Source organism: Alligator sinensis, unplaced genomic scaffold (genome assembly GCF_000455745.1).
Source record: "Alligator sinensis unplaced genomic scaffold, ASM45574v1 scaffold215_1, whole genome shotgun sequence".
In the NCBI taxonomy this organism is placed as follows: domain Eukaryota; kingdom Metazoa; phylum Chordata; order Crocodylia; family Alligatoridae; genus Alligator; species Alligator sinensis.
In genome coordinates this window covers 634,471-649,063 of record NW_005842259.1, presented here as the reverse complement: position 1 = coordinate 649,063, position 14,593 = coordinate 634,471, and the positions used below count along the sequence as shown (strand labels likewise).

General features: G+C 45.9%; 1 protein-coding gene across 1 annotated transcript in view; it reads right to left on the bottom strand.

The window, feature by feature from the left end:
• Positions 1-4,677: 4,677 nt before the first annotated feature.
• PHF5A (PHD finger protein 5A) overlaps positions 4,678-14,593 on the bottom strand; it is a 10,251-nt gene continuing 335 nt past the window's right edge. The window contains exons 2-5 of the mRNA XM_006027683.3: positions 14,538-14,587; positions 10,309-10,332; positions 8,719-8,885; positions 4,678-5,403 (exon numbers count right to left, since the gene is read on the bottom strand). Of these exons, the coding sequence (XP_006027745.1) occupies positions 5,314-5,403; positions 8,719-8,885; positions 10,309-10,332; positions 14,538-14,587 (331 nt within the window). The 3' untranslated portion in view covers positions 4,678-5,313. The remainder of the gene's footprint in view (positions 5,404-8,718; positions 8,886-10,308; positions 10,333-14,537; positions 14,588-14,593) is intronic.

Genomic DNA, 14,593 nt, shown 5'->3' with positions numbered 1-14,593 from the left:
GGGTAACAGCCCCGGGGCAGGGGAACTGGCGTCAGCGCTGGTGCCTTGCAAGGACCTGGTCCCTTCCGAACCAACCCCGACGGGTCTTTCCCCACTCCTCCCGCTGGTGACGCCGCCCCCGCGCTGACCGGCAGGAGGTATCCCGGGGAAGGCGCATGAGAGGCCACAGTGACCCCGAAACGCGGTGGGCGGCGGCTTGGCTCGGCCCGCCCCGGTCCAGCCGCTTCTGGAGCTCAGGGACTACTTTTTTTCATCGTGCTTATGCACCTCCGCACGGGCGGGGAAAAGGGAGTGGGACCTGCAAGGTATAGGAGCGGCGCCGACTGCCGCCGGGCTAAAAATAACAGCCGGGTGATAGCAACAGCCTCCTGATTGGCTGCCGGGGCGAGGAGGCGCCCCCGGATTGGTCTGTTGCGTCACCCAGTGGGCTGAAGGGGGTGTGTGGGGGAGGAGGAGGAGAGCGGCTGCCCCCTTACCCGCGCTGAGCCTGCTGGGAGTTGTAGTTTCCCCCTTTACAGAGGCTCACAGCAAGGCCTCACAAAGGGGCCTTGTGCCTCCAGCACCTTCCATGAGGGGAAGGAACAGATGCATGTTGTTTAAAGGCTGTATGCGAGTCAAGCCAGTAGGGCTTGCCCTGAGCACAGGCAGGATAGGCTACCATTGAATGGGTGCGCTTCAGCCTCAGCAGCCCGGGGTCCAGGAAACAAGTGCAGGGAGAGATTGGCCAAGCTCCTGGAAAATCAGCTTTCTGATGCACCAGCCACTAGCCCCATTAGCCGGAGCAGGCGTTTATCCCATCCAAAATGGGGGACAGCCTCCTGAGCTTGCACCTCTAGGGGAGAGCATGCATTTCTTGGCCGTGTTAGGGTATGTATTCATAGGGCAGCGCTTACCATGGCATCTGGCCACACTTTGTACATTTTCAGTTGAGAGCTGTTAATAATTCTAAACGAAGGGAACAAATACATGCCAGGCTTCGGCAGCCCACTTGCTTGAAGGTTTGAGAGCAGACACACAAAGTTGGATAGTGAATTGGCTCAGTGCCCAGCATTCCAGATGCTGCTGGCCAGCAAAAACGTGGACAAATATGTATCTTCTAAAAATATTCAAACGTGTGCGTGTTCCGATTCAGCGTTCGGTCCTGAAGGAGTAAATCCCAAATGCAGAGAAATGCCACTGAGAATACCGTCTTCAGCTCCTCAGAGCTTCACCTTCAGGACCGTGAGTTTACAGCTCAGAGCACAAGGCAATGATAGGTCAGAGAGGGAGAAGCTGTCTTGTAGGCAACTAACCACGAGGGCTGCCACTGGCAGGAATTAGACGAGACAGATAGGCCAAGGGGCTGGCTCACAAATCCATTTTCTTTTTAATTTGATCCTATTCTCCCCAAAGGTAGCATAATAGCTTCATGCTTAATCATTTGGTTGGACTGGATGTCAGGGGTAATGTAATCTACCCAATCTCAACATCAGATTCTTTTAATAGATGGCCTTACATTTTTATTATGGAATCATCAGTCTCCAAAAAAGGTAAAGTCTGTAAATCCTTCCCTCTCATTAAATCATTCTCCACAATCACTATTGCAAAAATATTCCTTCCCAAGCCTGCTTCCATGAAGATCCTCTCTGTTCCTCAGTTTCTTTTTTCATCTCATGACAATTTCACACTAGTCAACATTTCTGGAACTGGCTACTGTGTAAGGGCTCCTTTCACAACCTTGTTGACAACATACCTGAGTAGCGCTAGTTAATGCTGAACCTTCCAGAGCTGTGTATGGGGCCACCTACTTCCTTCCCATTGCCTCTCCTGCCACTAAACAGACATTTGGAGACATAATGACCCAAGAAAACAAATTAAAAGGAGTGCATTAAGTATTTGAACTCCTGCTTTGCTCAGGCGTATAGATAGGTGTTAGCAATGAGGAAGCCCCATATAGGATTCTCTGGTGGAGGGGGAGGAGCATTTCATGATCCTCAAGGAAAGAAAGGCCTGGGGAATTTGTCCCTCTTGCTCCACTGCTGCCCCCCCCCCATTCATCTCCTGTTTTGCTATGAACAAAAATTACTCTGCAGCTAAAGATCAAACCAGACTAAAGCCAACCAAACTACCTTTGGCCTCATTAGTAAAAGAAAAAAAGTTAATTGTATTTCTGAGATTCCTGTAGTTTTATAATAAGATGTTGCTAATAGCACACGTATGGACACTTAGAAATATTTGTCTTGACACTGTTCCTTTAATTACCCCGCGATGGAGTCACACATACACACACACACAATGGAATTCTGTCATAGACTGTCAGGGCATTCTTAACCATCTGGCTATGATGTCAAAGGATAACTGCTACATCAGGCGTGCACACACAGAGGAAAGAAGGAATCTCCATGTTGCCTGGACAGAGCTAGTTTTGCTAGTTTGCTTAATGCCAAGGAAGTCAGTTTATAATTAGGCATAATTAGCATTCCTATTTACCGCAACATTCTTTACCTTCAAGTCATGTGACACTTAAGTAGCCCCAAAGGAAATGAGAAACACTTCTGTTCCTGAGATGAAAATAAGCTCCTAGTGGTCACCTAAAAAGACAACCTGGCAGCTTGCATGAAGACAGGCTTTCAGAAGGAAGATTTGATCCAAAAACTTACAGAAAAAGAACAAAGATGGAAACAAGAGTTCCTAACATCCAGTTTTTCAGGAGGGTAACCAGAGGATCTAGTGCATATGGGACTGGACGATTCCTAGGACTGGGAACGGATTATGGAGCCGTTTGCCTATCTCAGCTTCATCGTAACCAAGTTATGACAGTTTTGTGGTAGCTGATGTGAACTGAAAGTGCACGTGCATGTGTGGCACAGTGGAAAACACAGGGGCACAGGACACACATCTGTATCCCAGAACACAGAAACATTTTGTTAGTACTGGCAACAGAAAGGTCAAACACAATAAGGTAGGAGTCCTTAAGGGTTTTTCTTTTTCCAGCATCAATATTTTAAACACAAAGATTTTTTTGCAGGTTTCCTGTGGTAATTACAATGGTACATGTAGAAAAACAGTATCAGGAGTGCACATTTAGCTTCCTTTGATAAAATTAGCAGACAGTACCATAGGTATTCTGCAATTACTGTGACGGAGACCAATATAGAAACCATCCTGCTCCCTGTAAAGACGCTCCAGATTGGGCCCATGGACCCTCCCCTTTCCAGTCCCCTGTGGGAACAAGCTGCAGTGCTGGACCCCTTCCCACTGTGCTGCTAGGGCTCCAGCCCTGTGGCTCTTGCCCAGGCACTTGGCTGCCACCTCAGGAATAAGCCATGGTGCCGAGTTTCTCCCTGCACTGCTGCTGGGGCTCCAGTGCCCAGGTGCTTGGCTACAGCTGTTGGAAGGCTGCAGGTTGGATGAGAGTTTTACAGGCTGGATCTGGCCCACAGGCCATGTTGGATCTATTAAAGCCGAGGTGTCAGAAGTCCAGTTTAATTTCTGTCCCTCCCGTTAACAAAACCAGCTCTCTTTGTAGCTTGGAACAGTTGGAAACCTGTGATGATCCAAGAAAACCCAAGTACAACTTATGGATTCCAGTTCACACAGTGAAACTGTTAGAATGAAAACCTGTATCATGGAATGGTTCCAAGTATGGAATTTAACTTTGCTGACAAAAACGGTGCCATGGCCTTAGTTTGGGAGGGTTAGTTGTCCATCATTATGTTATCATTTGGTATCTATTCAGGTAAGAAAGCACCTTGGGATAACAGACTGACTGAACCAGTTTACTCCAAACATGCCTGTAGAAACCTGGTGTCTAAAGTGGAAAGTTACCAAATGCAGAATAACAAAGAAACTAAGGTGCTGGGAGAGGGAGAAGCAGGCATATAAACAGAGCCACACAGGAAGCTTAGGACAGGGAAGTGGAGAAGAGGAGACAGCCAGGCTTTCATAGCACAGGGCCAGTCCTGTTGCTAAGCTAAGCCAAGATAAGAGAATTGAGATATCTTGAGGCTACAGAAATGTTGGTGGGCCAGCAAGATTCTTGAAGGGAATACAAGATAAGGGGGTCTCTACTCAAGAAGACTGTCTGAGGACCCCAGCTAAGGCAGTTCAGATTCTGCTCAAACTCCAGAGTTTAAAGTACACATAGCCCATTTAGGCGGGACCCTAACTTAACTGCCTAGGCCGTGTCTCACTAGGAGCCAGCTCTGTGATGCTCATGTACGAGACCCCTTCCCAAATCTGTGCTGAGCAGCTGGGGTGCCTGCAGTCTCTGCTAGTTTTCAGCAAACAACCTCTGGTTTTAAGCCTGTGTATAGCTATTAGTCTGGAACAGAATGGCTGGTTTCCAGTTACAGCATGAAAAGCATTTAACTTATTCATGAGAATAGGAGTCAAATAGCTTAGGAGGTTATAGAAAGGGATTAAATGTTTGTATGGTGAAACAATGTCCATAGTCGCATTATCTAGGATAAGGGTCACCAGGGCAGTGATCACTGTTTCAGGACATAACACAATCAATGGTTGGAATTAGAGAGAAAGCAGCAGCTATTCCCCAAAGCTTTTGACAGTGAGGACAGCATAGTCATAGCTGGCTACTGTCAGAGACTAGAAGACCCTCTGCCTTAGGGTCTCCCATCACCTTATTAAAGGAAGTGCAAAGGGAACCAGGGTGGGTTGAAGCACAGAGAGAGAGAAATCTTTTTATGACAAAACAGCTCTTTATTGATGCACACTCTGCAGAACCAGTTACAGAAAGGGCCTTGGATTAATCTGCCTGAGAAAACACAACCTGTATCCACTGTGCTCTTACTAGCAGGCTAGCAGCCAGGAAGGCTGGTTTCCTACAAAGCAGTGCATCGTGGAGTCAGGGCGGAGGTTACTCACATAAAACTTGTTCCTCAGCATACTGGAGTGATGGGGGCAGAAGAAGAACAATGCTACCAACTGAGGGGGGTGGGAGGCACAGAAAGGAGAAAGGCTGGTGACTCTTCAATGCCAGAAAGGGAGCGAGGTGTACAAGAGTGATGCCCTCTCAATATGTAGCTGACGCTCATGGCATAAGCGTTCTCCACCAGCCTTTCTGCAGACAGGTGTAGTAGATATTGTCCATGCTCAAAATAAGGCAAGAGACAGTCACCAGACCGTTGCTGCCAGCAGCTACGATAAGGTTCCAGCCCCCACTCAGTTTGATCCTTCTCCTCTCACCCCTCACACAATTTAATCCACAAGGCCTTAGCATAAGAATTAACTGGTTCTCAGTAACAGTGAAGTCAACAGATGCTTTTAAGACTCCCTCCCCAACCCTACAGTAGACACAGTAGGATGCTGGTAGGGTCACCTCTTCTTGAAGCCATATTTCTTGCGTTCATAAAAGAGATCTGTCTTGGAACTACCCAGATTGACGATCTTAGGGCAGCCATCCCGCTACAAGGAAGCAAAGAGAAGAGGATATATGGTCAACGTCAGGGCAAGCCAATCATGTACGTGGCAGCTTAAACACAGCGAGAAAGTCCCCACTCATTTCCACCCCATAATGCACTCCCTCAAAACACCATGCTAACAAACTTCCCATCAACTTCATTGGCACTAGCCTGCAGCATGGAGAAAGAGGCAAGGACGGAAGCCCTATTAACATTAACTAGGACATTCTCTTCCTCAGGGACAGCATGTAGAACAGTTCATGTAGCATCATCAGTTTAATGAGAGGGATGTTTAGTGCCCTGAGACTTGATTCCTTCTAAATTAGGATACATGGGATTTATGGGGACCACAGTAACAGCTTTCTCTACACAGAGTCCAGAGGAACTTTTAGCCATTAACAATCTGTCCCTGCACCTGCAGGCTCCTCTCAGCTGTGCTTGTAGAAGCAGATCTCAGTCCTTCTTCCTCCCTCCCCGACTTTCTACACTGACCACTGTAAAGGTCGCACAGTCATTTTGGAAAAGCAAAGGTACCCATGGCAAGTATATTTAGGGTAAGCCTCTGTACCCCAGTCCTACCAACAGGAAGTAAAGCCAGCTATGAGAAGAACTGTAAATGAAGAATAAATCAAGGGTGAGGCTGTGAGCTACAGAAGATCAGGAAACAATAAAACTGGATGGGTGAACATGCGTGCCAGAGAACATTTGCCAGTGGGTTACTCAGTCTGGCATCTGCATACCTCTTGAGGCTAAAAGGCTATTGCTGGAGATGGCAGCTGCATTATGCTGAGGGGCCAGCAGGCAAAGGAACACACGTCTGTGGGTTCTGCATAAACCTGAGTGGATTAGTTTAGAAAGCCTCTGGGCAGATGTCATCCTCTGCAGAGGCTGTGCCCACAATGCAATGCCAAAGCCTGTTGCAATCGAGGAGGACAGAGGTGGACAAGGAAAGGTGGCACAGAAACAGAAAGGAAAAATAACACAATCCTTTCCTTCTGCATGTGCACAACTTGCCTCTACCTATAGGCATGTGATATCACTTTGAACCTCCGTAAGACTCTTCCAAATCATCCCTGCTTCAATCCGGAGGGGGGATCTGTAACAAAGCTGACAGCTTCATTACAGGGCTACATTCACTCCTCCATGCCCTCAAGAACACCTGACATATGCTCATCATGCTCCTGTCCCCAAGCAAGAAACCCCTTTCAGCCATCCAGAGCTTTCCAGGAGGGCAAAGCATAACTCTGGCTCATACTCTCCAGATAGTGTTATATCCCTCCCCCAGCTTCCTGCTAACAGAAGCCAGGCACTTTTACCAGCAGGTCAGGCTCTAAGACATCCCACTTCATTCATTTGTTTTCTTGCTTTACATTCTTTTTCATGTGGGGGTGAATGTCAAGCATTTGAGAAAGCAAGATTAACTCTTCCAACTCAAACCAGGGATTGCTAAATTTTCAGGCACAGAACTTGGCCAGTGAGGTTACACCCTGCTTTTCTAGTCCACATCAGCATAAGATACCTCTGACCCTTACTATTCCAGTTCTGGGTGCCCCCCCAGCTCTGTCAACATTTTTAATCCTACAGGAGATCCTGCTATTCCAAGTCTGAAATTCTACCTCAGTCTTCAGGTACAGAACAGCACTCTCACTGCATCTAGGTCATTACTCAGCTCTGCTAACATACCTCAAATCTGACATTTATCTTCTGCTACCTCAGTCCCAGACTCTTTAGAACCAAACACCAACTCTGCACTGTAGGACTTCCTGCTATTTCAGTCCTGAGCCTCATCTGAGCCAGGTGTGTCAAACCAGACAAGAGTCTGGGACATGAACAAATTCCTAGTGGAGATCAAGTTGAAAAGTGCACAGATATGTCTTCTATTTCATTACCCATCAAGCGTGGATTTAGGAGAATGGCCAAGTTACTGTATTCTCTGAACATTCACAAGAATGAAAAGGTATGGGCATTCTAATGGGGGGACAAATCATGACACAATAGAATTTAATCTTGTCAATTCTTATGAACGAGATAAGGTTAGGCCCCCAAGACATGCATGAACAGAAGTTGCAAGAAGCAGAACTGGTATCTCAGTAGGTTGCATACATTAATTTAATACATACAAAACCAATGCCTTCATATGTTGTTTGATGACATTATGCTACTAGGGAGGCCATTCATAAAACAGAAATGGTGCTTTGAACACCTGTGTTCACTTAAAAAAAAAAAAAAATAGAACTCAAAACATTTGTCTGCAAGAGATGGGTTTCAGTCTCAGTACCCTGAAGAAATTTGAACTTTAAGACAACAGAACATGGTGGTTAAGTTTCACCCGCTTCATTTGGAAATGGCATTCTTTGTCATGCTCTGCCCTTGCTGTGAAGTTTGCACTGATAAACAACTGCTAAATTTCACCCAAAAAAGTGGTTGCATTTCAAGGCTGTGTGAGCAACTGTTTCATACAGTCATCAACACTGTTTAATCCTGCCACAGAAATGTTCATTCTGCTAGAAAGGGGCCATCTCTGCCTAGGAATGCATTTACCAAAATGCACAGCATCCAGAAAAGAATTGAAAATGTCGTAAGCATATGAAATTAGACTACAATTAACAGAGTTGGAGTTTAGCCAAGACACCAGGGCCAAAAATCTTGTCAAAACCCCTGTGGAATTTTAAACTTCACAAATAGCTATCTTTGTTTTTCATGTAACCCAAAGGAAAACAGCAATTGTATAACAGCCTCTCATGTAGCACCACACACAGATGGGATGATTGCTTTAAGCATTGCTTCCTTGGAGGAGTTTCTCCTACCAAAAAAACACTTTAGCAACATCTGAGAATTTCTGACTCTGCTAAAGCTTAGCCTGTGTGCTCTAATAAGACAAAATCTTTAAGTGATAATGCCACAGCTAACATGTGGTTGAAATGAACTGATATATATATATATATATATATATATATATATATATATACACACACACACACACACACACACACACACACACAGTCTGTAAAGTACTATAGAATCCTCTAGTATGAAAGATACGATAGAGAAACAGAAAGGTACTTACTTTTACATTTCAAAGTGCTGTACAAAGATGACAAAGTACTGCTAAGCCAATATGGGGAAAAAGAGGCACACAACAGTGAAAGGACTAGTTCACTGCAACCCTAAAAATACTAGCAGAGCTGGTGATAAAACCAAGGTGTCCCAGGTCACAGTCCCATGCTCATTCTTTTAGAGTGCAGTTTAAAGATAGCAATAATTATTAAATAGACATCATCTGGTCAATGACTTCACTGAGCTTTTGTATCCAACTTACATCCTTCTCCTGGATAGTGCACTCCTTGCAGTAGTAGGCATCGGAAACCCCAGGGCCCCCGCAGATCACACAGCGCCCTTGGTATGAGCCATAATTGCACTCATCACAGATGCGGACAAGTGTACAGGGCCGCACGTACGAGTCACAGATCACGCATTTGCCATCACCTATAAGCAGACCACAATCATCAGCTAAAGAACTTTCTCAACCATTCCACCTTAGAAATGGGACAGTTTCCTAACCAAGGAACTCCCCCCATACACTCTCAAATAATGGAGCTAGGCTGTGAAATTTCCTCTCTGGAGGCCATTCTGCACTTGCTTGTTCATTCCAGAGAAGCCACAGCCAGCGTAGCAATGCTTCCTTTTCAGTTCTTTTTGCTTTGCAATCAGAATCGGAGAAGGTGGTCAAGCTAAGCTAACACTGCACAGAACTCCTCCTTGCATCATACCCTACTTGGCCTTTATACTTTTCAACTAATTTAGCACCTGCAAAAGGTTGCTGGACAGACAGCACCACACTGCCTTTTCCTATAAGCGGACAGTAGTGATGCAAGCTTCCCTAGCACACCCACATCAAGGAGAGCCTAGAGGTACTGTCTCCAAGGGATGAGAGGGATGGTCTAATATGAGAACAAGGGAAGGGGAGGGCATTTGATCCTGAGTCTCTGAGAAGGCCAAAGAGAGGGCAAATTTGTGTAAACAGCAACAAGGATTTCTGTGACGTGGATCCCTCCCAAGGAATGGAATGAAACCCAAGAACTCAGCCATCAGATGTCAGGGCCAGTCTCTGCTGTCCTGGACTCTGTCCAAATCACCGACCTAGAGATGAAAGACTTCATATCCTATTACCAGTCTCCTGAGCCATCTAATCCCTCCTCCCACTAACAGCTCATCTACCCTGCTCTTAAATCTGCAGGGACAGTCTTCAACTATCTCCTACAGGAATCTATTCCACTGCCCAGCTGCTCTTAAACACATTTCCCTAATGTCAGATTAAATTTCTCCACCTTTTGCTTCTTGTATTACTATTTTCTGAGGCAGAGGCTAACATTTCATTTATGTTGCATCCACACAGGGTTTACTAATAGCCCACACCCTCAAGCCACTCCCCCAAGGCATTTCTTTTATGCTTAATAAAGTCCTTGCTTCAGGTCATTTCTGTCATCTATTTTCTATGCTCCTGGGTTATAACTTGAGCCTCTGTCACACAGTAAAGGAGGCATTTTTCCCTATCTGTAAATGATCAGGTTATCCTTTTACAGCACAAATGGATTATTTACCATGAACCAATCAGTAACTCAGCACAGCCCCAGATAGTCCATTTCTTAATTACAAGAAAACACATTCTCTAACACTGTGTGCTTCTATGGTGCCCTCCATTTGAGCCGCGCCAACTGCTTTGCAAATATTCATGAATTACATCACCACACCCACTTGGACGTTTCCCATTTGAAAGACTGACTTTAGTCACACCCCTGCTGGAAGCTGGTGGTTGAGCTGGAAATAGTATCTAGGTCCTGAATGCCACTTGTGTACTCTGACCACAAGGCCCAACTCTCAGGAAAGTTTAGGCAGAAAGCACACTTACATTTTTCACACAGTCTTCCAATAGCTGCAAAAACAAACAGTAGAAAGAAGAAAGTTATTTTTTTGCAAAATAAGTAAACATGCATTTAAAAGCAAATAAATGCTTTAAAAAGGTCCATTTAAATCTGGAATCATTTAATAAAATACAAGGGTGGCTTTAACACAACAAGTGGATACACTTTAATGATAAACAATAAGAATCATCCTAGACTTATTTGTGAAACCAGGATTTAGAGCTTACTATTTTCCACGTGAAATTCAATGGCACCCAGACACTTACAAAAAATGGCAGACTTCATTACCCAATTTCAACATTGGCAACATCACGGACTACAGAAAAACCCTGAAATACGTCTTGGCAGTCTTTCCATTGACTTTAGTGGGTCTGTATATATGAGGTTTCAAGGGAGGAAGTGACCTTTATTTAAAATGCTAGTAACTATTTCATAGCTTCGTAGTTTTTAGGGACTGGAAGGGACCTTACAGCTCATCAGGTCCAGCCTCCCTGCACTTAGGTAGGAAAGACCTCTGGAATCTGATAACCCCAGCAAGATGGGTGTCAAAATGTTTTATGAAGACTATTCATATATTTAGTTTAGGGTTCTGGATATTAAGTTAATACTTTAAAAATAACTTCAAGAGTCACTTGTCTAAGATTTCCAGACATCATTAGATTTCATAGACATTAGGGTTGGCAGGGACCTTGGAAATCATAAAGTCCAGCCCCCTGCCCCAGGGGCAGGAAGTCAGCTGGGGTTACAGGATCCCAGCAAGAAAAACAACCAGGTTTCTCTTGAAGGCCTTCAAAGTAGGTGCTTGAATCACCTCCGGCGGCAGGCCATTCCAGACCTTGGGGGCTCAGACAGTAAAGAAGTTCTTCCTTATGTCCAGCCTGAAACGGTCTTGCAGGAGTTTATAACTGTTCGACTTCATCATCCATTGGGGTGCTCTGGTGAACAAACGTTCCCCCAGGTCCTGGTGAACACCTCTTGTAAAACTTATAGGTGGCCATCTGATCGCCCCTGAGCCTGCGCTTTTCCAGGCTGAGAAGTCCTATGGCTCTCAGCCTCTTGTCATAAGGTCTGTTTTCCTGACCTCTCATCATGCGCGTGGCTCTCCTCTGGACCCGTGTCAAGCTTCTCCACATCCTTTTTGAATTGTGGGACCCAAAACTGGATGCAATACTCTAGCTGCGGCCTCACCAAGGCCGAGTACAATGGGAGAATGACGTCCTGGGATTTGCTTGAGAAGCAACTATGGATGCAAGCCAGAGTTTTACTTGCTTTACTGGCTGCAGCATCATGGTGAAGGCTCATGTTCATCTTGTGGTCAATCCTGACCCCCAAGTCCCTCTTGTCCGTAGTGCTAGTCAACGTAGCACTGCCGAGCCTATAGACATGCTGCAGGTTTTTCCTCCCAAGGTGGAGAACCTTGTATTTTTCAGTGTTAAACACCATCAGGTTTTTGCCCACCCATTTACTGGGCCTGTCAAGGTCAGCCGGATTACCCCCCTGTCCTCAGGTGTGGATGCTTTACCCCAAAGTTTGGTATCATTGGCGAACTTGGCCAGTCTGCTTCTGACTCCAATGTCCACATCATTAATGAAGAGGCTGAACAAAATAGGTCCAAGGACAGAGCCTTGAGGGACCCCACTAGTCACAGGGCACCATGACGATTGACTTCTGTCAACCACCACCCTCTGGGTCCGACCACAGAGCCAATTCCCCAGCCAGCAGATCATGGTGGACCTGAGGCCACAGTTGGCCAGTTTTGCCAAAAGGTGATCATTGGATACCAGATTGATGTCCTATATCTCAATTTTAAAAAAGCCTTCAATCTCTTCCCCCTTGTCCAGGTAATAGATAACACAGATGGATGAATGCAACAGACAGATAGTTATACAGGCAGTCCTCAACTTACAACATTTCGAGTTACAACGTTTCACACTTACAACTTTTATAAATTGACACCGTTTCAACTTTCTGATGTCAGTTTAGACTTTACACTTGATTTGACACCACACCATGCCCATCTCCCTGGAGAACCTGTCCAAACTTCCTTGGACACTTTCTTTAAGAAAGCAGACAAGACTCCAGAAAAACCTGCAGCCAAAACTCCTAAGGACTCCATCCAAGAGCCCTTCAAAAAGTCCACCAGTCACCTCAAAGAAGTCCTTCCAAACCAGTGATTGCTATTTACAATATAAATACATTAATGTAGCTATATTACTTATCTACAATTGATTGAGTACAAAATTCTGGGTTATTTTTTGTGAAAATAGGGTATCAGGCCTTGCTTCAGGAATCAATCCCACATTTATAACATTGTTTCCTATGGGAAAATTGGTTCCGAGTTACAACTTTTCGACTGAAGACTTGGTTTTCAGGAACCAACTGTATCGTAAGTCCGAGGGCTGCCTGTACACCCTAGTGATAATTACAGTAGAGGCCCAGCCTGCACTTCACTATGATGTGTTGGTCAAATGATTCCAGGTAGATAAATATCTACCAGGCTAGGATAATAGCCCTCAACCTTTTTAGGCTTAAGGCACCCCTCAGAAAGGTCAGTTCTGAGTTTTTTGTTGTTTCTTAATTACAGGAAAATGATAGAAAAATTCTTCTGTTACAAAAAACTCAGAAAGACTGTAAAGTCAGAATGTTTTTGGTGCTACGGACTCTTATTTGAAACCACTGAGTTTATCTTGTAAATCACATGTACGTGTTTGCACATCTAACACTGCTAAAATTGCATGGTACTCTGTGGCACCCTTAAATAGAATTTCATGGCACCCTGATTAAGAATCACTTGGCTAGAGGAATAAGTCTTAGATACAGATAAGCCTCTCACCTTGAACATATAATGCCACTCTGAAAAAATGATTTGTTACTACCACTGATTGCTGTGTTTGCCATTTCCCAAAGAGTGCAGATTAAATTAATTCCAAGAAGTAAATAATTTTTTTTTTCTAACTAACCAGTCAGTGATTCAAAGGTCAAGTTAGGGCCTTGTCCATTCGTCTTATGCCTTGTCACTATTAATAAAGACTTAGCACGCCAGATTCTAGCCTCAGTTTAAAAGCCAATGTGTGCGCACAGTCATATCCAACAGCAAGAACTGCTCCTGCAATTGGAAAGAAATCACTGGGTCTCCTAATAAGCAACTCAGAAGATTCACCAGCTTGTTCTTTTGGCTGAGGTGACTCTACCAGGATGAGAGAAGTAAAGAGTAGTAGAAAGGTATTATGTCAATGAAGCCAGTAGCTTTCCCCGGGCACCCGCTAGCCTCTTAGGTAAAGACTGATCACTGTATCAGCTTTTTAAATAATAGAGCTCTACTTACTTTAAACATTTTAAAACTAACATAAGCATGTTAAAGCTCACTGCTACTTTGGAGGTAGGTAGCACAGAAAGCTGTTGGATATGATTACAGCAATGGCACCTTACGGGCCACGCAGGGCAAAGGCACGCAAAACTTGGGGGCATCTGAACCCCAAGCCTCTGGCCTTGGGCCTGTACGTAGGATGCCTGTCAAAAGACGCTGGAAACACCTGAAGCCCCTGGTGAGGGTGGAAGATGTTTCCCGGCTGTAGGGCCATGTATGGTTCTGGACTGACTCATGGATTTGGACTTGATTTGGCTTGGAACACAAAAAATGCCAATAAATAAATAAATAAATAAATTGGTGCAAACTGGGAGTATGGTCACAAGCCCACGTGGGAGAGACTTATTCTTTCCCGGCACAGAAGACACCAAAGAGCTTGGGCACGGGCCTGAGGCCTGCTCTGCCACTGCCCCAGGGAGGGGGAGACCCCTCAGGCCAGGGGCACGTGTCAGCAGGACCAGAGCTTAAGAGCAAGCTGGGAGCACCCTTTTGGGATGAATACCAGGCCAGCGGCCCCTCCTCCAGCCCCGTGCGGGGGAAGCCCCGGCCGCCGGTGCCCTCAGGGCAGCGGCTCCCAGTCATTTCTAGATTCGTTTGGCTCAGGGCGGCGCGGAGAGGCCGCAGCTCCGAGCGCCCGCGCACTTTTTTGCTATAGAAAAATGCGAGCCACCCTCCCGCTGCGCAGCCCCGCGCCCCAGGGAGGCTGAGCAGAGCCCGGCGCCGGCGCCGCCGCCCCGCGCACGTGTAGCCGCCCCGCGCTTCCGGCGCCATTCAGGCGGGAGCGGCGCCGGACACGTGACGTGGGGTAGGCGCCGGCGGGGTACGGACCCGCGGGGACCCCGCACGCACCCACGCCTGCCTGCTTGCGGCAGAAGATCAGATCCGGGTGGTGCCTGGCCCTGTCT